At 34.8% G+C, this 26225-nt stretch overlaps 1 protein-coding gene across 1 annotated transcript; it reads left to right on the forward strand.

The window, feature by feature from the left end:
• Positions 1 to 514: 514 nt before the first annotated feature.
• On the forward strand, positions 515 to 25833 carry Smp_181010 (putative integrin alpha-ps; the record flags this gene model as incomplete). Its single annotated transcript, XM_018796406.1, has 3 exons — positions 515 to 637; positions 20320 to 20484; positions 25210 to 25833. 3 exons carry the CDS (start codon positions 515 to 517, stop codon positions 25831 to 25833), a joined length of 912 nt encoding a protein of 303 aa, XP_018650622.1.
• Between the last annotated feature and the right edge of the window lie 392 nt (positions 25834 to 26225).

A 26225-nucleotide genomic window follows, 5' to 3' on the forward strand; every position in this document is an offset into this window, starting at 1 on the left:
TTAAGAAAAGACTTTGGAAGTGGATCAGACAAGCCCTAACACGGAATGGTGAAAGGAAGCGGAAAAGTGGAAGGCCGAAGAGCACATTGCTTTGGGAAATAGAAGGAGATATAGAAAGGATGAATGTTAACTGGAATGAACTGGAAAGGATTGCTCAGGACAGGATTGGATGGAGAATACTGGTAGGTGGCCTTCGCTCCTTGACGAGGGGTAACAGGCGTAATTAAGTAAGTAGTAGTAGTAATTGCTTGTAATGGTATAAGGTTATTACGATTGAAATGTGTATCATGATCTTTCTGGATTCTGAGCCATATCAATGATTCATTAACGAACAACTATGATTTAAATGGTTTGTTACTTGCCTTAAAGTAGATGTCGCTTATTCCTATAATTTACTCTTCTTGATATTAATCCTGCGTTATCTTCTTTTACCTCTATCATAGTTTATTCACGAAAACGTCGTGGTGTTTTAACAAAAACACATGAAACTGAAATCAATATAGAGAAATCTTTTATGAATAATGATAATGAATCATTTACAGAAGATTCTATTGAAACAATCCAATCGTCATCATCATCATCATCGTCATCATCTCCAAAAATTCCTGTTATACAATTTCGACGATTACAAAAAGAGGTAAGTTAATTATTAAACTGCTCTTATTGATGATTATTCAGCCAAGTGGATAAGTTTACTCATAGACTGATCAAATGGTTCATGTAAGGAGACTTATACTTCTTTGGTAGGCTTTGAATAATGTTCATTATCCGTCATCGAAGATTCTTAGTGATATGAGTACAAACTGGTAGTAGATACTGGAGTAGATACATTCCATTCATTATCTTCCATTATATCTTAGATCGAAATATGAGTTCATAATTCTTAATCCTGAGAATTGTCTTCGTCTTTATGTTCAGTGTTCTTTATTTCTACCATTTTATAGATTCCATTATGATATTCACTTATTTTTATTTGGCCCATTTCCAACCATGCTGGTAGATGTTCACTCATTCGTTGGTTAAGTTGCCTAGCAGTACGCCCTATATAGCTATCTCCACTTATTTGTAATGTATCTTGTTAATTCCATTCTATCACTATCTCAATGTGATCTGATTATTTAGGCTGATAAATAACCGACTGAAGTACAGGCATTTGTAGTTGAGGTTTTGAATTACCCGAGTGGTGTAAATGACATGGTGATTTTACCTATCCGCTTCAAAACGGGCAGCTTAATTCATAGGAAACAATAACTAGTCTAGTTTATTTTCTCCTCACCATGAAAATAATACAATGCAGTACATTAGACAATTATTGTGGTATGCGACGTACAGCTTCGATAGTTGTTATATCTCGAACTTAGATCTTAATCTGTCGTATTATATTCGTGTAGTACTCGAACGCTAATACCCTCCCAACTCACAAATCAGAAGACATAAGACAAGTAGAAGGAATCTTATTTCAAACGGTGTTGATTATGGTACAAAATTGTCAGGTATTTATAGTTATTAGTAGAAACGAAATCATCATTACAGTTATCCAGTCCGCACACAGGGAGTTATCAGCATTGTCCGATAGGAAAGCTATACGTAATAATTCTAGAATATTCTTCCTAAAGCTGACTGGATGGAATATGCCCGGCTCCTCCTGTGCTTCTTAGAGCTTCCTCAACTTCACCTGTGGACCATTCTCACAATAGTGATACGTAAAATTCTTGTTAATCAGTCCATCAATCTTTATTAGTGAGAAGACCAAAACATGTGTATTCACTCAAATACATATATACGTTTTGCGCTAACTGGCTCACTGTAGTGAGCTATATCCTCAATCCTGAGAGGAAAAATATTAGCTATGGGGTTCACCTAGTGATATATTTACAAACGTAATCACTATGATATTTGGGTAACATTTAAACTTTTATGGAATTGTGTTGTAACCAACGTCATATTTCTTGGATTCTATTGATTAGGTGACATGAGTTTACATCCCGTAGAATAGAATGAGTTTCCTCAAGTTACCAAAGGTGCCTTGTGGATCCAGAATGTTCTGGTGGTTACCATCACCAAAACAACTTAAAATAGTACTATATTCTATCTTATCACTTTAATTAAACATTGAAAAAGTTCTAAAATTTACTAAAAAAGAAAAATACCTATTTCATCATGGTTAAGATTATTCGACTTGTAAAGTTTTGTGCATTATGTATTGAAATCAAAGAAACAATAACTAAGAAATTAATAAGGTAATAAGTTGAAATCATGAGTCAACCATGGAAAACCTGAAAACACTGGACGGCCGTTTCCTCCTAGTGTGGGACTCCTCAACAGTGCGCATCCACCATCTCATCTCACGAGATTCGAACCCAGTACCTATCAATCTCGCACACGAGCGCTTAACTATTAGACCACTGAGCTGGTCGGCATCCAACGGTTTCAATGTCTAACTTTAAATAATCCACGAAATCAAGCAACCATTCACCATCATCTTCAGTGAGTCCTACAATAGGACGAAAACGGCCATCCAGTGTTTCCAGGTTTTCCATGGTTATCTAGCTTCAATTAACTCATGATCTCAACTATTGAAATTACTATATTATCCACCAAACCCCCTTCTGATAATAAGGTATGAATTAAATTCTTATATATCAACTGATTTAACCCCTCTCTTTACAGTTTTTTTAGTTTCTATGTATAAAATATAAAAAAAAGAAAACAAAAGTGCAAAAAAATTAAGATGAAAGAAGAACATAACAAGGAGTTTAATCATCTTAGAAGGAACACATTTCCAATGTACTTTAAATGATTTGCATAGATCTTTGAAATTTATAAAACTGCACTTTTATTCTCATTTCATGATCAGGTTTTTTGTTTATTTATTAATAAATCTAACAGAAGGGGTTTTTTATAAAGATTTAGTATTTTCATAGTTCAACGCGTAAATTAATTAAAGCTAGACCACCAGGGAAAACCAGGAAACACTGGATGGCCGTTTTCGCCCTATTGTGGGACTCACTGAAGACAATAGTGAATGGTTGCGTTTAATTGATAGACCACTGAGTCGGCATCGGCTAAGTGATCTAGAGCGAAACTGATAGGTTCTAGGTTCGAATCTCCAGAGGCGAGGTCGTGAAAGTTCACTGATGAGGAGTCCTACAATAGGACGAAACAGCCATCCAGTGTTTCCAGGTTTTCGATGGTGGTCTAGCTTCAATCAACTCATGATTTCAACTATGAAAATTATCGTTCGGTTTTTAAAAGCCATTAAATCTAGAGTTTGACTAGTCGACTAACTAATTAATCCACAAAACCCCTCTGATTGATAAGAAATAGTTGACGAAGATCCCAAAATTAATGATGATAATGATAGAAAACGTACAGAGTTTTTTTTAAGAAAAGCCACTATTCATTTATCACTTAATTACGCCTGTTACACCTCGAGCAAGAGCATAGGCCTTCCACCAGCATTCTCGCACCAGTTCTATCCAGTTCCGACTCATCCTTTTCATGTCTGCTTCCTATTTCTGACAAAGTGTGTTCTTTGGTCTTTCACTTTTGCTACTGTAAATTGTAACATATTGATAGTTTTGAAATCTCTGGAATCAACCATATGTTTATATGTTTACTTATAAACTAAACTGATTTATGAATCCTTCGTTATCATCCAGTTTATGTGTATAATCCTAATGTAGGCTATTGTCATTTTTGGGAAATTAAATAATTAAAATCATGAGTCAATTGAAACTAGATAACCATGGAAAACTTGGAAACACTGGATGGCTGTTTCGTTCCAGTTTTGGACTCCTCAACACTACGCATTCACCATCCTACCTCGTGAGATTCGAATCCAGGATCCATCAGTCTCGTTCACGAGCGTTTGACTGCTAGACCACTGAGCTGGTCGGCATCCAACGGTTTTAATGTCTAACTTCAACAAAACCACAAAATCTGAGCAAGCGTTCACCAATTATCTTCAGTGAGTTCCGATCTCTGCAACAGACGTGATTTGAACTTCACTGTTTACTGTTTCCTACTAGAACTCCTACAATAGGACGAAACAGTCGTCCAGTGCTTCCAGGTTTTTCATGATGGTCTGGATTCAACTGAATCATGATTTCAGCAACATAAAATTACTAAAATCATCACAAAAAGTGACCCAGTGATTCATTCAAACATTTAAATGATGATTCATTGACAACTCTACGTAATAATGAAATAAAATGACAACAAACATAAAAATTGAATGAATCACAATTCCTTTTCTTTCTCTCTAAATATTGTTTAAATGTGTGGGAAAATTTGATTTAAATTAATCATTAAGGAAGTGAAATGGTACTTGTTTACATATTTACATTATCCTCGTCATAGTCACCATGGTATCATGTGCCTTCATTATGGTTTTTTTGGAGGGGGGGATACAGTAAACAGTATACAAACTTTCTCATCTCTACCTTCCTTTGTTTTAATTCATTGAAAAGTTAAATTTTAGGTAATTTCGCTTATGTGTGTGTGTGTGTAGACGTTCAGGAGATGATTGTACAAACCTATCACTTATAAACGATGGCTAGACTATCATGATTCCTTTGATTAGAAAAAAAGGGTTTTGTGGAGATTTCAGTACTTTGATAATTAAAATCATGAGTCAATTGAAGCTAGACCACCATGAAAGCACTGGACGGCAGTTTCTTACTATTGTTGGACTCCTCAGCAGTGCGCTTCCACAATCCTGCCTAACGAGATTCGAACATATAGAGACTCCAAAAAAAGTTACTTCATTGAAATGAGATCACCTGAAAAACTATTTAGCATTAGGTTAGACGTCAGTGTGAGGAATTCTTATTCTTTGATATGGCTGATTTGATAAAACACACAAAAATAGATTTATGGTTATCACTCTTCAAACGCATTATTCAAGAAGTAATAGATTAGACCTCACTCAATAAATTTTTTTCTCTCAATGAAACATTAAGTGTCTATATGTATAATTACTGAACTAGTATTTTCTTGACTGCAAATCTACCTGTCGTAAATCATTCAGATTACCATGTTTGTTGTATCACCTGTAAAATTATTACAATTCACGACATCAACTACGAATATTCATGCTTCCTATACGTTAGTTCAATCAGCTGTGCCGATGGGAAAACGTAGAACTGACTAGGAAGTTGTAATTGATAAAATTGAACCATTAAGCAAACTAACTATTTGTATGCATACATATGTATTTTTATCCTGGGACAAAAAAAATGTGATCTGAAAGCTTGATTAGAAGCATAATTGACTTCCTCTAGTGGCTTTGCTCGCTAATTATTTCTCATTTGCCGTTTGATCTTAATACAACATGTGACTATAGACAAGTGATTTATCAAGGTTCGCTTAGTCTTTCATGAATTCAAATGTATGAAAGTTAGATATGTGCCCTGTGGAATTCCAGACGATGGATCTAGGAGTCGGACCGTCTCATGAAAAATTAAAGGTTCTGGGTTCAATCCTCTGAGGTAGGATCGTGGATATCTACTTCTAGAGGAGTCCCATAGTAGAATGAAATGTAGGTTGATTTGTGGAGATTATAATGTACATTATTTATTTAGTTATTATTTATTTGAATACATAAATATTGGCACCAAAAGGCACCAGATACATATGCGCCACACAAATCTCATTTGATTTGTGTGATGGCTATCATACTGCCGAGGTGCCCAGACCGAAGCAGGTGGTTTTCTTAGAGGAACACACATGGAGCTTTCGACCTAGATGTCTAATCCATAGGGCAGTGTAACAACTTCAGGAGATCCAGTTCCATGTTAGCCGGTGACCAGCGATTGATTCATACGCTATTTGTTTCTTCAGGATACTGGAGCCCATGTGCACCATTGGTTTGGAATCAGGATTTTCCAACTCCCCTAGGTGGACTCTCCGTGTCCACCAACCTGATTAAAGCGCCGGACATTCGCTTTCCGTCCTCTCAATTTTATAAACAACACCCCTACCACGAGAAGGCAGTGAGTAGGACTTCCCTGGTAGAGGCTGTATACGCGTGGCCATGTGAGAGCATTTCGAGAGAGATTGCGAATTCTCCACACTTTCAACCGTACCAGGGCATTTCTAAACCAAATTAGAACAACTATGTGGTTTTCGTTGACTAATATTCATCGATTACTATATGACACTGTGTTTTAATGTTTTGTCAGAAATATTTGTTACAATATGGTAACAAATCATGATTTCAATCGATTTGTTTTATTTTCAAGTAAATAACCCTAATTTATTTCAAAACAAAATTAGAGACTAATGATAAATAGTTCATTCACTACAATATGGGTATAACATCTAGAATTGTTTACCTTTTCACTATTGTTTTGGTATCCATTATGTATAATCTAAACAAGTAACTGTTATATAATCATCATTATTTTGAACAACCAATAGGCACACAGGAGGTCATTCTTATTTATCCAGTAAGGAAGATACAAGTCGACATTCTAAAATGTTCTCTTAATGGTGATTAGATGGAATGTATTCAGATCTTTCTTGGCTTCTTGAAGTTTCCTTGAGTTTGCCAACGAGCCATTTTTACAGTAACTTCATTTAAACTCATGATTGTTTTCATTAAGATTATAGTTTGTTATAATACAATTCATTCCCCCCGATATAATGACCATATATGGATGTAACTAAGACAAATGTCAATCAATTTAGATGGAAACATATATGATTATTCCATATGTCCATATGACTTGTTTACATCTATGATGTAATTAAAATATTTATTAATGTTCTAAATTCATATCATAAATCTTAGTTTTTCTGTCACACAGGTTAATTTGACTAGACTTTATTGTTGCTAATCCTTGATTACATCATATTGATGCATCTTAACATCAGTGGAGTTTAAACCACGTCTGTTGTGAGATAAAAACTCACTGAAGACAATCGGTGAATTGTTGCTCAAACGCCATCAGATGCCACACAGCTCAGTGGTCTGTCGGTTAAGTGCTTTGTCGCAAGACTGGTAAGCCTTGTGTTAAAATCTCTTGAGGCGGGATGGTAGATGCGCACTGCCAAGGAGTCTCACACTGAGACAAAACAGCTGTCCAATGTTTCCAGTTTTTCGATGGTGATCTGGCTCCAATCGACTCATGAGTTCAACTAGTTACTTGAAAAAATAGAAAAATTATACTCTGATATTTTATTCGCAAAATGTTTATTAATTGTTCAATAATTTCCATACCAATTGTTTTCTGTTTTTGTTCTTCCCTTTGTCATCTTCTCAATCTTTTGCTGCCACATATTCTATTCCTGACTCATGATATATACTACTTATGTAGATATAAGTAACCCACACCACAATATCACATGCCAAGGACATTCTCAAAAGATTGACCGTTTTGATGAAAGACCACGGGGCTAGGATTAAGTAGTTATCTAGTATAAAGTCATTAATAATATCGTGAGTGAACACTCAAGTGGGGAAAGACTAATGTATTGTTAGATATAACATTACAGACTGCTTACATAAAAATAAGGAAACCATACATTAAATATACCATTTGTTCATTCTCTTTGAACTGTCGCTTATGAGCTACACTGCTCCTTCATTCCTGTTTTTATTTTTATTTCCTTCAGTTTCCTTCTCTTTTTTCTTCACCTTAATCTTCTCAAACTTTTGCTCTCAAGTTTTCTACTTCCAATTGGTATTACATACTACTTACATCTATCAATCTAAGTAGCATACACTACAATACTCATTATAAAATAGAGATCACCTGGTTTAAATGAAACTATAAATTAAAAAAATGGTTGAAAAATATCATGTAAAGAAGTATGAATTAAGTAATTAGGGCAACCTAATATTTTCGCATGAGTCAATGGAAGCTAGACCGCCATGGAAAACATGGAAGCACTGAACGGCCGTTTCGTCCCAGTTTCGGGCTCCTCAGCAGTGCGCATCCACGATCTGGTCTCGAGAGATTCAGATCCAGGACCTACCAGTCTAGCGCCAGAGCACTTAGCCGATAAACCACTGAGATGGCAGGCATCCGATGGTGTTGATGTCTAACTTTAACCAATCCACGAATTCGAGCAACCATTCACCGATTATCTTCACAACAGATGTGTTTTGAACTCCACTGGTTACTGCTTCTCACTAGAACTCTGGGAATTATCTCTTGAAGTCAGTCACTAGTGAGTATATGATTATAATCAGGAGGGGTTTGTATGGAGATTTCAGTATTTTCATAGTTGAAATCATTAGTCAACTATGAAAATACTGAAATCTCCATACCTAATGATTTCAACTATGAAAATACTGAAATCTCCATACAAACGCCTTCCAACTTAATATTGACAACCGTGTTTACCTTGAAGTACATAAATCAGATCTTAGGCATGTGAAACTAAATAGATTACACCTTGATGATTTATTAATTACTTTAGGAAATATTTGATGTTATCCCCTTAATGTTATGTATCAATAAACTGTCTAGGAATTGTTCTACTGCATGTAGTTACTCCTCAAGAACTAAATCTCTTTTTTGGAATATATTCAAAAAAACATCCAAAGTACACTCTTCTTTTCTGTCCCCTCAATGTAACTACCTTAAGAGGTATATGTACTTTTAAGCAGATAGTTTGCGGTTACTTCAAAGGGGCACATACCCACTTTTCACTGAATTACAGACTGACACAAAATGATCACCTTACACATAATATAGATTCTAACTAGTACCATTTATTTGTCCCCCGAAAATTCCATATCGTTTATTTTTAATTAAATAAAAGTGAAGACAATTCAACTATACAGTATTCCTAATATATAATGACATTAATTCATTTTAAGGAAAGATGGATAGTGGCTGACAGTGAAATCCAGGATGCTCGCCACTTTGTACTATTTGGGACTCGTCAGCTGGATGTAATTGGATCTCAGATTTGATATTCACTCTGGGATTCGAACCAAGTACCATTCGCTTCAAACGTCATCGCGTTATCCACTCTGCTATTGAGTCCTGATAGCCACTTGCATGTACAATGGGGTGAAGTTTAAATTCACTTGGTATTGTTTGTTTGTACCTTCCCATTGATGTTTGGGGGTGCAACTGATCAGTGTCTTACTGGCCATATGTGCATCCTGTGCGTATTACCTCGATATAACCTTAATTCACAAGTATTATAAGGAAAGATGGATAGTGGACAGCAGTGGAATCCAGGACATGCGTTTCGTTCTATTTCTTAACCCATTTACATCATAAATTGACATGTTTTTGTTTAATGATTAATACCATGATATATAAATTATCCAAATAAAAATCTCTAACCATAAATCATTCATTTGGTATATATAAACATATGAAGTGGAACTAAACAAATTCAAGTTCCCACACACAGTTAAATCATTCTAAATAATGAAATGTAATAATAATAATAATAGTAAAGATACTACTAACAGTAATAGTAATAATGGTAGTAATGGTAATATCAATACTACTACTACTACTACTACCACTATTAATACTACTAATATTAATAATAATACTACTACTAATAATAATCTATTGTTGAATTAATAAAGTCTTCTTTATACCCTTAAACTTTAAATGGTCATTTAATTTACTTGTTCAATATTCAATGTTTGTTTTATTAGATTAATTAACATAATTCACATTTGAACTTTGTGTGTGTGTTAGTGTGTATGTGCATGCACACATGTTTGTTTGTATGTGGGGTATGTATGTAAGTATGTATGTATGCAAATTAGTATACATAAATGAATGAATCATCTATTTCATTGAAATGTATTCGAAATCATAGAGACAATGATGATGAGACAATGATGATGATGATGATTTGGATGATTTGGATGATGATTTGGATGATGATGATGATGATGATGATGATGATGATAATGATGATGATGATGATGGATTAGATACAGAAATTTACTTAAGTTATTTTTATTGATAAACTAATAATTTCAATGGATCATATTAGACATAGATCTTGTCTTATCATAGTATAGTTGAAATCATGAATCAATTGAAGATAGACAACCATGGAAAACCTGAAGTTACTGGACGACCAATTCGTCTTAGTGTGGGACTCCTCAGCAGTGCATATCATCCATCTCACTTCGAGAGACTCGAACCCAGGTCCTTTCGGTCTCGCTCGCGAGCTCTTAATCGTTAGACCACTGAGCCGGGATCCAATGATGATAGGATTAGAAGGGATTTTGTTGATATTTCAGTATTTCCATAGTCGAAATCATGAATCGATTGAAGCTAGACAACCATGTAAAACCTGGAAGCACTGGTGTGCCATTTCGTCCCAGCGTGAGATTCCTCAGCTGTGTACAACCACAATCCCGGCTCAAGAGATTCGAACTCAGGACCTAACAATCTCGCGCGAGAGAGCTGAATCATCAGACCACAGAGCAGGCATCCAATATTATCCATTTACACCTTTGTATGTCTATATAATTTTGGGTCCAATTAACTAAAGTGATTACTTGTTGGATAACAACCACTGTCATATTTATTTACCTCTTAATGGTAATGGAAGTGCTAATAGCCTATAGTAATGTAATCACTTGAATAAATAATTTGACACTGAGATATAATTTGAGTTTTGATCCTAGAGAAGCTTGGATTGAATTGTTTAAAAGGGTTGTGAACTAGGTTTCACGATACCTGGCTCTTTTTCATTAAAGTGTTTCTATAATCTAAATGAAAACAGTGCTCTTTATGGGGGGTTTGAACTTGTTTTACGCAATATCATAGAGTGATTCCAATATTAAAGTATTAGCATACTTTAGATAAGTAATCAGCTAAGAATAATGATTGTTTTCAGTTTTAAGTAATGTAAAATAGTGAACTATCTATTAAAATTATCGAACTCCAACCGATAATTTTCATGTTTGAGCCTTATTACATCTGTAGAGCTTTTGGCGAATCAATGTTATTATTATCCCTTTATTGATAGTTAGAATACAGTTATGTTATGAATTTGTGGGTGGATACCGAGATAGAGTGGTTCGGTTTAGTCGTCTTCATTCAGTGATAATTAGCACTTCTCTTTGTTTTTTAAAAGTGATTTCCATTGTTGATGGGAATGTTTGAAGATTTTTCGAGATTGACTGCTGCAACTTGAATTGAAGATCTTCAAATCGATAAATTATGGGATAACGTTCAGTATCTCATCATTATTTACATTTTCAGCTTATTATACAATGCAAATCTTACTATAATCGACAGAACTATCTTTGAAAACAGACATTCATTGAATCGATCGATTTTAAGTGCCTATATCTATCTGTGCCGAATCGACGATGAAGAAATGCTAGAACTGTCATAGTGATAAAGATTTTAAAATAAAATCATATTATCCTTGTTTGTATTATTCTCATGAAAGATAACTTTTGATGTTGAATAATATGGATAATAAAATTGTATTGATAATGTGACGAGGATTTGACTATCACTTCCCTCAAAATAGTAGGCATATTTTATTGATGCTGTTATATGTCGAACTTAGACTTTTAGTATGTTGCATATAACTTGATCACTCGAACGCTAGAACCCTGCCAAGTCGCAAAATGAGAAAACAGACGACTTGTAGATAGGACTGTTATTCCAGTGTCAAATATAGTACAGAAATCTCATGTATTTATACTTTTTTGGCTGAAAGTAAATCATCATTTCAGACAACCATTAGGCACATAGGGGGGCCTTCTTATTCATCCAATAGGAGAGCTACACGTCGACATTTCGGAATGTTTCTCTAGCGGTGATTGGATAGAATATCTTCGTCTCTTTCTGGGCTTCTTGAAGCTTCCTTGAGTTTGCCAACGAGCCAACCTTACAGATACCAGTGTGAAATAAATCGACACTTTGATCCTAGATTTTCTATAGACTACCTCCAACCACATAACTTCAACATAGTACATTTGCTATTGACTTATTTAAATAATCGAATACTTCATAAAGAAATAAACAACTATAACATTCGTTGCCCAAATGCCCTGGTACGGTTAAGAGTGAGGAGAGTTCGCTCTACCTCTTTAAATGTTGTTTACGAAATTGAGAGGACGAAAAGCGCTTTGACCGGGTTGTTGGACACAGAGAGTCCACCCAGAGGAGTTGAAAAACCCTCATTCCAAACTAATAGTGCACATGGGCTCCAGTATCCTGAGGGAAAAAATGGCGTACGAATCAATCGTTGTTCACTGGCTACCATGGGACTGCATCTCCTCACGATGCTCCACTGTCTTGTGTATTAAACCTTTAGATCAATAGCTCCGGCTGTGGCCCCCTAAGAAAACCACCTGTTTCAGTTTTGGCATCTGGGCGGTTTCATAGCCCTAACACAAATCCAATTAGATTTGTGAGGCGCATATATATCTGATGTCCCCTCCTTGTACCATTATTTATGTGTTTAAATACTACTAATAATAACCGATCAGTAATTAATCAATATATAAAGTAACCAAATGTTTTTTTTTCAAATAGAAAAGATATTCATTAAACCTAATGAATAATCAGTAAAGAGAAGAAAATAAAATCTAGTTTCCCTTGATCATTGTAATTGGTTCATTTATAATATAAAATTACATTATCATCATTTAAACAATATTAAAACAAACAAACAAACAAAAATCATTAAGGGAAAAATGATATTTTAATAGTTAAGTTCATGAATCAATTAAAACTAGATCACCTTGGAAAACCTGGAAGCACTGAATGTCCATTTCGCCAAAATGTGGGTCTCCTCAGTAGTGCACATCCTTGATCCCGTCTGGAAAGATTCCAACAGAGGAACTATCAGTTTTACTCGCTAGCGCTTAGCCTCTAGACGACTGAGCTGGCCGGCATTCAACTGTGGTAATGTCTAACTTCATCCAATCCATGAAATTAAGCGACACATCCACCATTGTCTTCAAACAGTTACTATTTTATAACAGACCTGGTTGAACTCCGCTGTTCACTGCTTCTCACTAGAACTCCAGGAAATACCTCTTGAAACCAGTCACTAGTGAGCATATTTTGATTAATATCAGAAGAGATTTTTTGGTCGATATTTTAGTAATTTTAATAGTTGAGGCCATTAGTCAATTGAAGCTAGACCCCCGCACGGGATACTTATACGTCCTGGGTTCGATTCTCGTGAGACAGGATCATAGATTAGCACTGACACTGAGCAGTTCCATAATAGGACGAATTGGCCGTCCAGTGCTTCAAGTTTTCCTTGGTTTTTCACTTTCAATTGATTCATGATTTCAACTATTGGAAAATAATATTATTTAAAGTATTTCAATTAAATATTGAATATGATTCTTCGAATTCTATATTCAATGTATTAATTAGAATGAATACTCCTACTACTCTTACTACTACGACTAATACTACTCTTACTCCTACCACTCCCACTCCTACTACTACTCCTACTACTCCTACTCCTCTCCTACTACTCCTACTCCTACTCCTACTACTCTTACTGCTACTACGCCTACTACTACTACTAATGTTAATCATAATAATAATGAAAACATGTTAATAATACCATATTGTTATTAATATTAATTAAAAAGTAGTTTATATTTATGTACATCATTTGTTTTGATTGTATCTATTCACTGATAAAATCTAAATTGATTAATTAATTAGGTCATTTTATGTAAACAAGTATAGGTAATGACTTGAAATGATATAAAATATGAATATAATTAGTAAACAAATACGGATAATGGCTAGCAGTGGAATCCAGGACAAGGCGAGTTTCGTTCTATTTAGGACTCGTTAGCTGGATGTACCTGCATCTCAGAGTTGATGTTCACTCTAGGATTTGAACCCAGTACCCTCGCTTCAAAGATAATCGCGTTATCCACTCGGTCACTGAGTCCTGATAGCCACTTGCTTGTGCGATGAGGTGAAGTTTAAATTCACTTAGTATTGCTTGTTTGAATCTTCTCATTGATGTTTTTAGGACTGCAACTGGTCAGTCTCTAGTTGGCATATGTGCATACTGTGCGTATTACCTCGATATAGCCTAAATTCACAAGCATGGTAAGCAAAGATGAATAATGGCTAGCGGTAGAATCCAGGACGCGCATTTCGTTCTATTTGAAAATCGTCAGTCAGATGTATTTGCATCTGAGAGTTGATGTTCACTCTGGTACTGTACTTTTCGCTTCAACCTTCGTCGCCAATTAGAGACTGACCAGTTGCAGTCCTAAACATAAATGGGAATATTCAAACAAACAAATATAATTTGTTTACAATAAATATATAAATAATTCAAAAAAACAAAAAAAAACTTCACTAAGATACTATTATTATACTATTATTATAAATTATGATGTTGATAATGATGAATGTAAAGAAGATTTTGTTGAAATCTACTTCAATGTCTTTGGAATGTCATCACTTCTGGTGAATGATGGACCTATAGCTTTAGGACTATTATAACTTTTGGTAGTTTCGTTGTTGATGATGATGTACAGACAAGATTCCTGGATGAAAGGTTATTAATATAGAAATGTCAATCTCTGCCATTTTGTCTGACTGACCGCTCAAACACCGATGAATAATCAGATAAATGTTATGACCTTGATCATCTATACATGAACTAATTATGGTAGTAATCCTATTAAGTGACCGCATATGTAAACTTCTGTCGGGGAACGCAGAATACCTGTCCTTAAACACGAATCAGAATACAAGGTTAAGATAGCCAATGTAGCCTCTATATGTTGACTCAAAACTTCTGAGACTATGAGGTTGAATAAATGAACCAAAACGCACTAAAAATAAGAAATTACATGAGACTAAAACATTTTCGATACAAAAAATAATAATGTGAGTGATAAGCTTCCAATAAATTTTTAGACCTCGGCATCTGGGTGGAGGAATACAATGGACATCTCAAAATCAATGAGACAATTTGGACTTCGTAGATGACCTAGCCCTCCTATCTCATACACACAAACAAATACAGATGAAGAAAACAAATTTAGCAGCAGACTCTGCATCAATAGGCCTCAACATACACAAAGGAAAAAGCAAGATTCTCAAATACAACACGGAGAACATCAACCTAATCACACTTAATTGAAAAACTCTGGAAAAGGTAGAAACATTCATGAAACTTGGAAGCATCATTGATAAACAAGGAGGATAGGATGCTGATGTAAAGGGGAGGATTGGCAATGTAAAGGAAGCATTTCTATCATTGAAGAACATATGGAACTCAAAACAACTCTCAACTTATTTCAAAGTGAGAATCTTCAATGTGAACGTCAAAACAGTCAGTTCTAATGTACGGAGCTGAAATATGGAGAACTACTACATTCATCGTCATAAGGTACAAGTATTTATAAACAGTTGTTTACGCAAAATACTCAGCATTCACTGGCCGGATACCGTCATCAACAGCTTGTTGTGGAAAAGGATAAACCAGCTTCCAGCGAAGGAGGAAATTATGTATAGACGTTCGAAGTGGATAAAACATATATTGAGGAAATCACCAAACTGCATCGCAAGGTAACCCCTAACTTGGAATCCGGAAGGGAAGAGTAAAAGTGAAAGGTCAAAGAACACACGTCGGGAAATAGAAGCAGAAATGAAAGGGATGAATGTTAACTGGAAAGAAGTGGGAAGGATTGCCTAGGACAGGGTTGGATGAAGAATGTTGGTGGGCGGCCTATGCTCCTCCACGAGCGGTGACAGGTGCAAGTAATTAAGTAATTAGTTTTGAGTAAGTTTAGAAATGCATAACAGAAATCAATCAGATAGAAGCTTATGATTGGAATGATATAAAAACCTCATAAACTGTGTATTTGTCGTCGACTCAAACAAACATGTATGTCCAATACTAATACATGTATATATATGTCGGTTAAGTGCTCTGGCGCGAGTCTGGTAGGTCCTGGGTTCCAATCTCGCTCGCGGGGCGGGATCGTGGATGCGCACTGCTGAGGAGTCCCATAATAGAACGAAATGGCCGTCCAGTGTTTCCAAATTTTCCATGGTTATCTAGCTTCAATTGACTCATGATTTCAACTATGAAAAATGTATTTTCATCATTACTCTTTTTTATTTATGATTCTTAAACTGGTAACCATACCCTCTAATTCACTATAAAATGATTATTAACACTGCCAATAATAGTCCTTGTAATCTTATCATTTGAAGTAAACAAAACAGTGATATGGTGTATCTGTGACAATGAGATAAAGATTGAGTGTGTGTGTGTGGGGGGGTAGGGGAGGTGTACGATGAAATATGAATACAAATCAGTATAAGTCCATTCCCTGTGAAATTAAATATACACATTCACAACTTAATATACACATGTATATCTTTGTGCTTTTTTCTTTTTATAAATGTATAAACTAGACGAGAAGTAATTGAGATAAGGTACAAAAAGATTAATGGTGATGATAACCATTAATGAATTCTCACGAAGTTGAAAACATGAAAAATAAAAATAAAAACTAGAAAGGGTTTTCTAAAGAAAAATGGATAGTGGCTAGCAGTGGAATCTAGTTTGACGCACGTTTCGTTCTATTTGGGACTCGTCAGCTGGATGTACCTGCATCTCAATATTGATGTTCACTCTAGGACTCGAACCCAGTAACTTTTGCTTCAAACACCATCACATTATTCACTCATCTACTGAGTCCTGATAGCCACTTGCTTGTACAATGGAGTGAAGTTGGAATTCACATAGCATTACTTGTTTAAATTTTTTCATTGATGTTTAGGACTGCAACTGGTCAATTTGTAATTGGCGTATGTGCATATCCATCTTAGCTTACAATGCTTAATATTTAAGGCCATATCGAGGCAATACGCACAGGATGCACATATGTCAATAAGAGACTGACCGTTTGTAGTCCTACAAACATCGTTGGAAATATTCAAACAAACAATACTAATTGAATACAGAGAGGGCTTCGATGTACAAAGGGAAATTACAAAATGAACAACAGTAATTAAACATTAAATTCTGCACATGATGATAAGAATTCATGTATTTGAATTTTATTCATTAATACTGCAAAACGTCATATTTAACTCATGTACGAGAGTTTTGTAGAACTCTTTTCCCTAACAGAGATCAATCTTCAGTGAATACAAACATTTGTCTATCATTAGATCTTCAGTTTAAAAGTACCTCGTATTGTTTATTCCTTGACTTCATTCTTTCTTCTCGTATCATGTTGTTTATGTCTGATACTTTTGATAATTATTAATTCTAATAATAAGTCCATTACCATGGTATTTGTCTTGATAATTCGATCTTACTATATGGATATAATGCGGCAACTTAAGGTGAAGTATATGTGTTTCAGGTTCTATATTGCTTTTAACGAATCGGCTGACTAATCACGTAGAAATTATGGGGAAGTTGTCAATTGTCTTATTTCAGTTACAACTTTCAACGCAATAGGGTACGGCTATGTAATTTCGTGGATTGGTTAAGGTTAGACATTAACATCGTTGGATGCCGACCAGCTCAGTGGTCTATCGGATAAGTGCTCTGGCGCCAGACTGTTAGATCCTGGATTCGAATATTGCGAGGTGGGATCGTGGATGCGCACTGTTGAGGACTCCCACAATAGGACGAAACGGTCGTCCTGTGCTTACAGGTTTTCCATAGTGATCTAGCTTCAATTGACTCATGATTTCAGTTATATAATAATATTATTGAATTACAAATCTATATATTCCAAGGTTATGAGTTTTCATTGAAAAATTTAAATATCTTCTATTTTAACCCTATTTAGTTTCGAATATCTGAACTATTGAAAAATTTTAAACTTTTGTTTAGTGTTCCTTGATTTTTGTAGTTGTGTGGTGTGAGTTACTTATATCTACACAAGTAGTATATAACGATGGTCAGGCATTGGATGTATTTCAGTAGAAGATCGATAAGGAGAGAACGGAAACGAAAGGCAATAGGTATGAAAATGCATGAACAACAATAATAAAAGACTACTGACTGTTATTGCAGAAGAAATAATCAAGATTCAGACAATTGATTGACAGTTTGCAAATTAACTGTTTACTGTATGGTTATCAAATTTTAGTGTGATAGTCCGTAATTTCTATGTCGGCTACATCCTATTGTCTTCACACATCTTTACTCACTTCATTTGTACTCCAATTGAATCAGTCGAGTCGGTAGTGGGACAATATTTGTATTTCATCTGACTGAAAATGCTTCCATTATTAAATAACGGATTATTTGTATATAGTTGAGATTCTAAGTGAATTGAAGCTAGACCAACCATGGAAAACTTGGAAGCACTGGACGTCCATTTCGTCCTGTTATGGGACTCCTCAGCAGTGCGCATCCACGATCACACCTCATGAGATTCAAACCCGGGACCTATCGGTGTTGCGCGCGAACGCCGAACCACTAGACCACTGATCTGGTCGGCATCCAACGGTGTTAATGTTTAACGACCGTCCAGTGCCTTCAGATTTTCCATGGTTGTCTAGCTTCAACTGACTCATGATTTCAACCGTATACAGTTACTAAAATCTCCACAAAACCACCTTCTGATTTATTCTATTTTGTTTGAAAATCCTAAATTCACATGCTGTAACACTTTAAACGATACAGTTTAACTTGGACAACGTTTTCGGATTATTACTTAGGATATAAGAATTATAGAATCTGAAGAGAATTTATCGTAAAGAATGTACCTCGTTCATAGATTAGTCTTTTGAAGATGATGAGGGGAAGGGATCTTTAAACAATATTTGTTTAACTGTCTGTTTTTTTGGTGTTTAGAAATGGTATCATGTAGCAAAAGAGATAGTTCACCTTCTCTAAAAGATGACTGTACTAAATAAACAATAATGTAATGATTACAGTGTGAACTATCTGATTCAGCTTTATAAGCAAAGGTGGATAGTGGCTATTAGTGGAATTCAGGATACGCGTTTCGTACAATTTGGGACATATCAAATGGATGTATCTGTATCCCAGAGTTGATGTTCAATCCGGGACTTGAACCCAGTACCATTTGCTTCAAACGCTATCGACATTATTCTATTAGCTATTGAGTCCTGATAGCCACTTTCTCGTGTAGTGAGTGGGAGTTTTAAATTCATTTGATGTTATTCGAGTACCGTAGTGAACATTAATTCCTAGATGCATTTATATCCAGTTGATGAGTTCCAAATTAGACGAAACGCCTGTCATAGCCATTATCCATCGTTGCTTATAATGCTTATGAATTAAGGCAATATCAAAACAATCCACACAGTATGCACATATGTCCAATAAGAGACTAATCAAATGCAGTCCTAAACAACAATGGGAAGATATAAGTAAACAACAACAAGTGAACTTATCTGATTCATCAATTTTATGAGAATTTTAAATAGAAATATAAACATTTCTTTATCAGTACGTTCTGTATATTGAATATTAAATGTATATTCAGTTAACTATTGGGGCAAAGATAATGAACACTTTGTTAACATAAACAATTTATGTTGAAAATAAACTAAGTCAGAAGGGGGGTTTCGTGGAGATTTTAGTAATTTTCTTATAGTTGAGAACATTAGTCAATTGAAGCTAGATAACCATGGAAAACTTAGAAACACTGGATGACTGTTTCGTTCTAGTGTGAGACTCCTCAGCAGTACTCATTCACGATCCCACCTCACGAGATTCGAACTCATGACCTACCAGTCTCGCGCCACAGCACTTAACCGATGGACCACTGAGTCGGCCGGCATCCAACGATGTTAATGTCTAACATTAACCAATCCACGAAATTGCACGACCATCTTCCATTGTACGGAGGTAGATATCTGTCTCTACCTAACATGGATCAGCTGGACTGAACATAAAATTTGTAACTAAACAATAGATTTTTATTTGATAATGGTGAATTTTATAGGGTTTAAATAACAAGTGCTAGGTGGAAACAGTTATTTAGCTCGGGAAATAGATTAAGGGTTGCGTATGATTATGAATCGAATGAAGTTAAATATTTACAGCGTTTGATGCTTGGTCAATGGTCTAGAAATTAAGCATTCGCCCACTAAACTGAAGGTTATAGGTTCAAGTCCTTTTGGTTGGAGATCATGAATACGAACTACTTAGAAGTCATATACTAAGGAAGAAACAGTCATCCAGTGTTTCAAGATTTTCAATGGTGATTTAGCTTAAATTGACTCATCAATTTAACTATCAAAATAAATAAAAAATAGTTTTGTGTGTTTTAAAACGAATAATTCCTGTTTCTTCTTTTTTTACCCCCCTATTTTCATCTTGGGATTCGACCAACAAAAAAAACCCTACCCAAAGGTATTTGAATGTAATCGTGTTGGGAATCGAATACAAAAACCACCAATATGTGCAGAGATTATTTGTCATGTTGATGAATTAGTCAAAAATCGTCCTGTTTTAATTAAAGTTACTGGATGGTTATGGGCACGTACTCTGTTTGCAAAACATATATCAGATGTTGATGTAAGTTAAAATGAAAAAACCTCTTTTTATTTACATTTCTATCGATATTTACATTTTGCACTGTTCACTTAGACGACCATTCAATCATCAACTGATTTTAATAGTATACTTTTGTTTACTAAAGTTGTTTTTCTAATGATTACCATCCACTATAGAGTTTTGTTCTCTCAGCTTGATGGTTTGGTTGTGAAGCTTTCATTGTTCTTCTCAACGACATCATCAGCAGCACAAACTTTGGGTGGAAGTTTGTTTGCTAGTTGATAATCATTAACAAGACCTATCTCCGATGTTGACAGAATCCAGGTTCCTTATGTTATTCGAACCGTCATCACTTAATGTCATAGTTAATGATGTTTCAAATGGTTTACATGTGTTATTACCGATCCCCTGTAAGAGTTATCTATTCATACTGAATGGTGACTGAATGCTAACGGATATAGTAGATTTCAGATCAGTTGATATACATACACGATCCACTTAATGTCAAGTTAATTAGAAGATTAATGTCCAGATTACAATTTGATCTATAGGATTTGATTAACATTTATCACTGAACAAATTTTACATCGGGTACTGCTAAATGATCAGTCTGTGTGGGTTATTCAAATATCTTCGCATCAAAGTACCATTTAACAGTTAATACATATTTTAAAATTAATGAAACATATTCATTTTAAATAGTGTGGTGTAGGTTACTGATATCCACATAAGTAGTATATGGTGATGGTCAGATATTGAATGTATTTCAGTAGAAGATCGAGAAGGCGAGAACATTAACGGCACCCAATTGGTACGAAAATGCATGAATAATGAAATTAGAGAAGATGAACTGATATTTACAGAAGGAACAGTGAAGATTGAGACCATTGATTGTTAATTTGCAAATTAACTGTTCATTGTATGGTTATCAGAATTTCGTGAGATTGTCTGTAATTCAATTGTCCCTAACTAGAGTTTTGTTCATCTTGTTATGCTAACGAGGTATGGCAACTTGGATTGATGCATATATGTGCCTGGTCCTACGTTGTAGCTGACTGACTGACTGTAGAAAAAACAGATAGTGCTAGGCTATGAATTTAGAACTTTCTATCATTGGTTAAAATCAAATGAAGAAATTATCGAGGGAGGTCTATAAAAAGTTTTTTTGGAGGTTCTTATTGAAGATATTCAAAAAATATACACTCATGACCTTATACTGAGTTGATAAACAATATTGTTTAGATTCACTTAGCATTTTTTTGTTTGAATCTTCCCATGATGTTTTTTTAGGACTGCAATTGGTCAGTCTCTAATTCACATATGTGCATACTGTGCGTATTGCCTCGATATAGCCTTAATTCACATATTAGAAACTGACCAGTTGCAGTCCCTACACATCAATGAGAAGATTCAAACAAATAGTACTAGGTGACACTAACTTCGGTCCATTGCACAAGCAAGTGGCTATCAGGAATCAGTGACCGAGTGGATAACGCGATGGCCTTTGAAGCGAGGGTACTGGGTTCGAGTCCTAGAGTGAACATCAACTCTGAGATGCAGGTACATCCAGTTGACGAGTCTTAAACGGGACGAAACGCGAGCCCTGGACTCCACTGCTAGCCACTATCCATCTTTGCTTACCAATATTGTTTAGGTCTTGAAAGGATCATGACACGTTTACACTACTTCATTGATATTAATTAGTTCATATTTCCAACTACAATTATTTCATAATCTCTCAGAGTAGTAATCAACCAGTAGCTTCTGTACGTCATAGAGATACCACATGCATTCAGAGTTTGACAAAGCCTTTACACATAACACTTTTATAATCGACGTCTACTTATACTGTCAAATCGGTAGTTAGAATTAAAGGTGTTCGAAGATTTAAGCTGGCTAACAGTTGTAAGGGATACGTAGTTTGGCATGTCCATTGGTTATCTAGTGAAGATGGATGACAAAGTGCCTTCCTCTAGGATATGTCCAGTAAAACTAATAAGGGCAACATCAATGTGAAAGAAATACAGAACTATTTACTTTAACGATTTATTTACCACTACAGTCGATTAGTGATACACTTCTAATCCTCATATTAGAATATAGAATAGTAGTCCACTAAGCCAACATAAATTGGTCCATAACTGAATAAACATACATAAACAATTCATTGACGTGTATATACTACTAATACTACTACTAATAATAATAACAATCACACACACACACATACACATACACACTACTGAAAAACAATTCAGTAATGTAAACTAACGTTATAAAAACTGTCATTTTATGAATAACTACAATCTCATGAGATTATAGAAAGTATGAAAGTGTTTACCTTTTACTTTACACTTGTATAAAATGTTCCCTTTAGTATTATGATAACTTCACATTTTTATGATTAAATATATAAATAGAATTCGATGTTCATCGTGTTGTTATGCTAATGAGGTATGACAAATTGAATCGATGCCTGATCGTAAATTGTAGCTGACTGACTGACTGATTAACTAACTGATAAATATGCATAACAACTAATAAATATGACATAAATGAGTAAAGAACTAGTTCTATCTGTTTATCAAGTCATTTTTTTCCTTTGGGAATATTAAGAATACCATTTGGTATATTTTGAATGATTCAATAAGATTGAATGTAATTGTCAATTGGATATTGAATTTGTTTATTCCCATATTATAATAAACATAATAATAATAATACACTAAAATGATGGACAATTTTGAATCGTATATCTTATTTACATTTATCAGTCATTCAGCTACAACGTAAGACCAGGCACATTTATGCATCGGTCCAAGTTGCCATACCTCATTAGCACAACAAGATAAACACCGGATTCATAGAAATAGTTAATTTAGTAGTGGTAGTATATGAAAGATAGGTTGTATATAAGGATATAGTATATGAGGGAGGACAGATATGAAGCTACTTGAATCTCAAAGTTTAAGGGAAGATAAAGAGTGTATACACCTACGCCATTGTGATCGATTCTGAGCCATATCACCTAGAGTCTCCAAACATTGGTTACGATAGTCACGCAGACGCCAACCAAGTAGTCTGCATCTACCAAGATGGCTCAGACTAAAAGTTAGTGACTTTAAGCTCTGATGCCACGTTTTGGTTTGGCTGCCCCTAACTTTCTTCCAACCATCGCCAATACTAGTCAGCATAGCGTGTCGTAGTATTCTGTGTTCAGGCATACGTAACACGTGACCTAACCATCTCAGTCGATGAAGATTTATGACTTCATCAACTTATTTACCATCATTTTCTAATACCCTGTGTCTAACCTCATTATTACTTACCTCACCGAAATTCTCCATAACCTTGACTATAGTTACAAATCTTGTTAATTATTAAGAGTTGTAATTAACTACCAACCACCAGCGCTCTAATTCGTCATTCTAAGAGTTGCTCAAGGACATTAAAATAGTTTTACAGATTATTTCGTTAGCTGTTAGGGTTTTCGCCTTCTGGAGCATTAGTCGGTCCTGCTTTCTGCCTAGCCCAGTAAGTTAAGTTCAAAACACCAATAACAACCTCTGTAATATGAATCATTTTTCTCAAACATACTGGGTTTATATACGAAACAAACTGACTACATCGTACCATAAAATAGAAAATAACATTTGTACAAGATTTAGCCAAATGTGGCTGTGAATAGAGGGGAACAGTAATTTAGAGACCTGGGAAGTAACACAAACAGTCAGATATCTCTCTTCATTAAATGAAGTATACCATGGTGTTGTTTCTATTCAAACTGTACTATTTATGCTTGTTGCCTATTTAGTGTATCATGTTGTCAAGTTATATGGTAAGTTTGTAAGTTCCTGTGCTTCTGTGTAAGAATGATTATAAACTATTCAATTTATATTTTGAAAGCATTCGTTAATATTTTGGTTAGTTGAATAACCAACTGCACCAGGGTTGAAATCACGAGTCAATTGAAGCTAGATCACGATGTAAAACCTGGAAGCATTGGATGGCCGTTTTGTCTTATTACGGGACTCCTCAGCAGTGCGCATCCACGATCCCACCTCACAAGATTCGAACCCAGGACCTATCAGTCTCGCGCCAGCGCACTTAACCGAGTCCCATAATAGCACTTAACCGGAGTCCGTTATCATTAGACTTAACCGGAGTCCTATGATAGGACGAAACGGCCATCCAGAGCTTCTAAGTTTTCCACGGTTGGTCTAGCTTTAATTGACTCATGATTTCAACTATGAAAATTTTGAAATCTCCACAAAACCCTTTCTAACTGTACCATGTTTTCTATTCATGTGATCTATTCATACTTTAAACAAAATTTATTCTAAAAACTACACAGAAATTAGCTAATTGAATGAAAACACTAATGGACTTTTATTAAATCAACTTCATAAGAGACTATAGTTCAATTTTATTTTGTTCGTTTTTGAATCTTCCCATTCATGTTGAGGTATATGTGTATGTATCCTGTAAGGATTGTCTTAAATCACAAGTATTCTATGGGGAGATGAATGATTTACTGAAAGGAAGATAATTAAGAATCAAGTGACCAAAATCATTCATTCACAGTAGTTGGTCCAGATACCCGCTGTGGATATGTGTGTCAGTATATAAATACTTTTACATTGATATTACTATGATGATGATGATGATGTTTCAACTGCTATGGTAACTATGATGTTCTCTCTCACTCTCAATTACTCTCACTTTGTTTGTTTTTCCCCCTTACAGCTTGTCACAATCATATCTGTCAATCAAGGTAGTATACCAAAAGGTGTCCAACCAGCTAATGAACCAATTGGACATTTTTATTTATCTCAAACATTTTTCTTCCCACAAATTCGACCGAAATTAATTCATCAATTACCTATATGGCCAATTATTGTTGGTATTATATTAGGTGTATTATTTTTATATCTGTTAATTATTCTACTATATCTATTAGGATTCTTTCGTCGACGTAAAACTGAATTACGTAAAGCAATGCTTAGTAAGGGGGGAGCTGAAGACACTTATAAACATGAACAAACGGAACTTCTTTTAAATGATCAAAATAAATCAAAACAAGGTGTTACTATAGAGAATAATAATTATCACCCCCCTGATGGTTACACCACCAATGTTACACCATCTAATAAAAATAAAAAATTAAAAAAGAAACATAAACGTGAATTGAATATTTTACATCCTGGTGATTTATCACCATCTGGTACATTAATTAATACTTGTCAGGATCAAGATCAGGATCATCAGGATCAAGATCATCGGGATCAAGATCATCATCATGATGAACAACAGAATAAAGATGGATCTGAAAAACAAAATTTAATTACAGATTCTACTTCATCACAATAAAAATGTATTTTGTTGTTGTTTTTTTCTTCTTATGAATGTATGTGTATTTTGTATGAGTGTGAATCCAGTCAGTATCTATGAAGTTGATGTTCAGAATCTATTCTTATTATTATTATAATCAGTTTATGGGTTTGTCTTCCTTTTTCAAAATGTATAAATCTATATATTGTATTGTGATACATCTATAGCAATCAGCTTGTTGTCTATACATCTCCACTATATGCACATTTATATATATATATATAAGATAAGATTTCTTTTGTTATGATGATCCAATGTCAAATCACGTTGATTGATTATCTGACTTGACACATTTCGTTCTTCACTTCACTCACTTGCCTTCTGTTATTCTCTTGTGGATATGTTTCATAATGCATACTTAATTACTTATG

Source organism: Schistosoma mansoni, chromosome 2, assembly GCF_000237925.1.
Source record: "Schistosoma mansoni strain Puerto Rico chromosome 2, complete genome".
Taxonomy (NCBI): domain Eukaryota; kingdom Metazoa; phylum Platyhelminthes; class Trematoda; order Strigeidida; family Schistosomatidae; genus Schistosoma; species Schistosoma mansoni.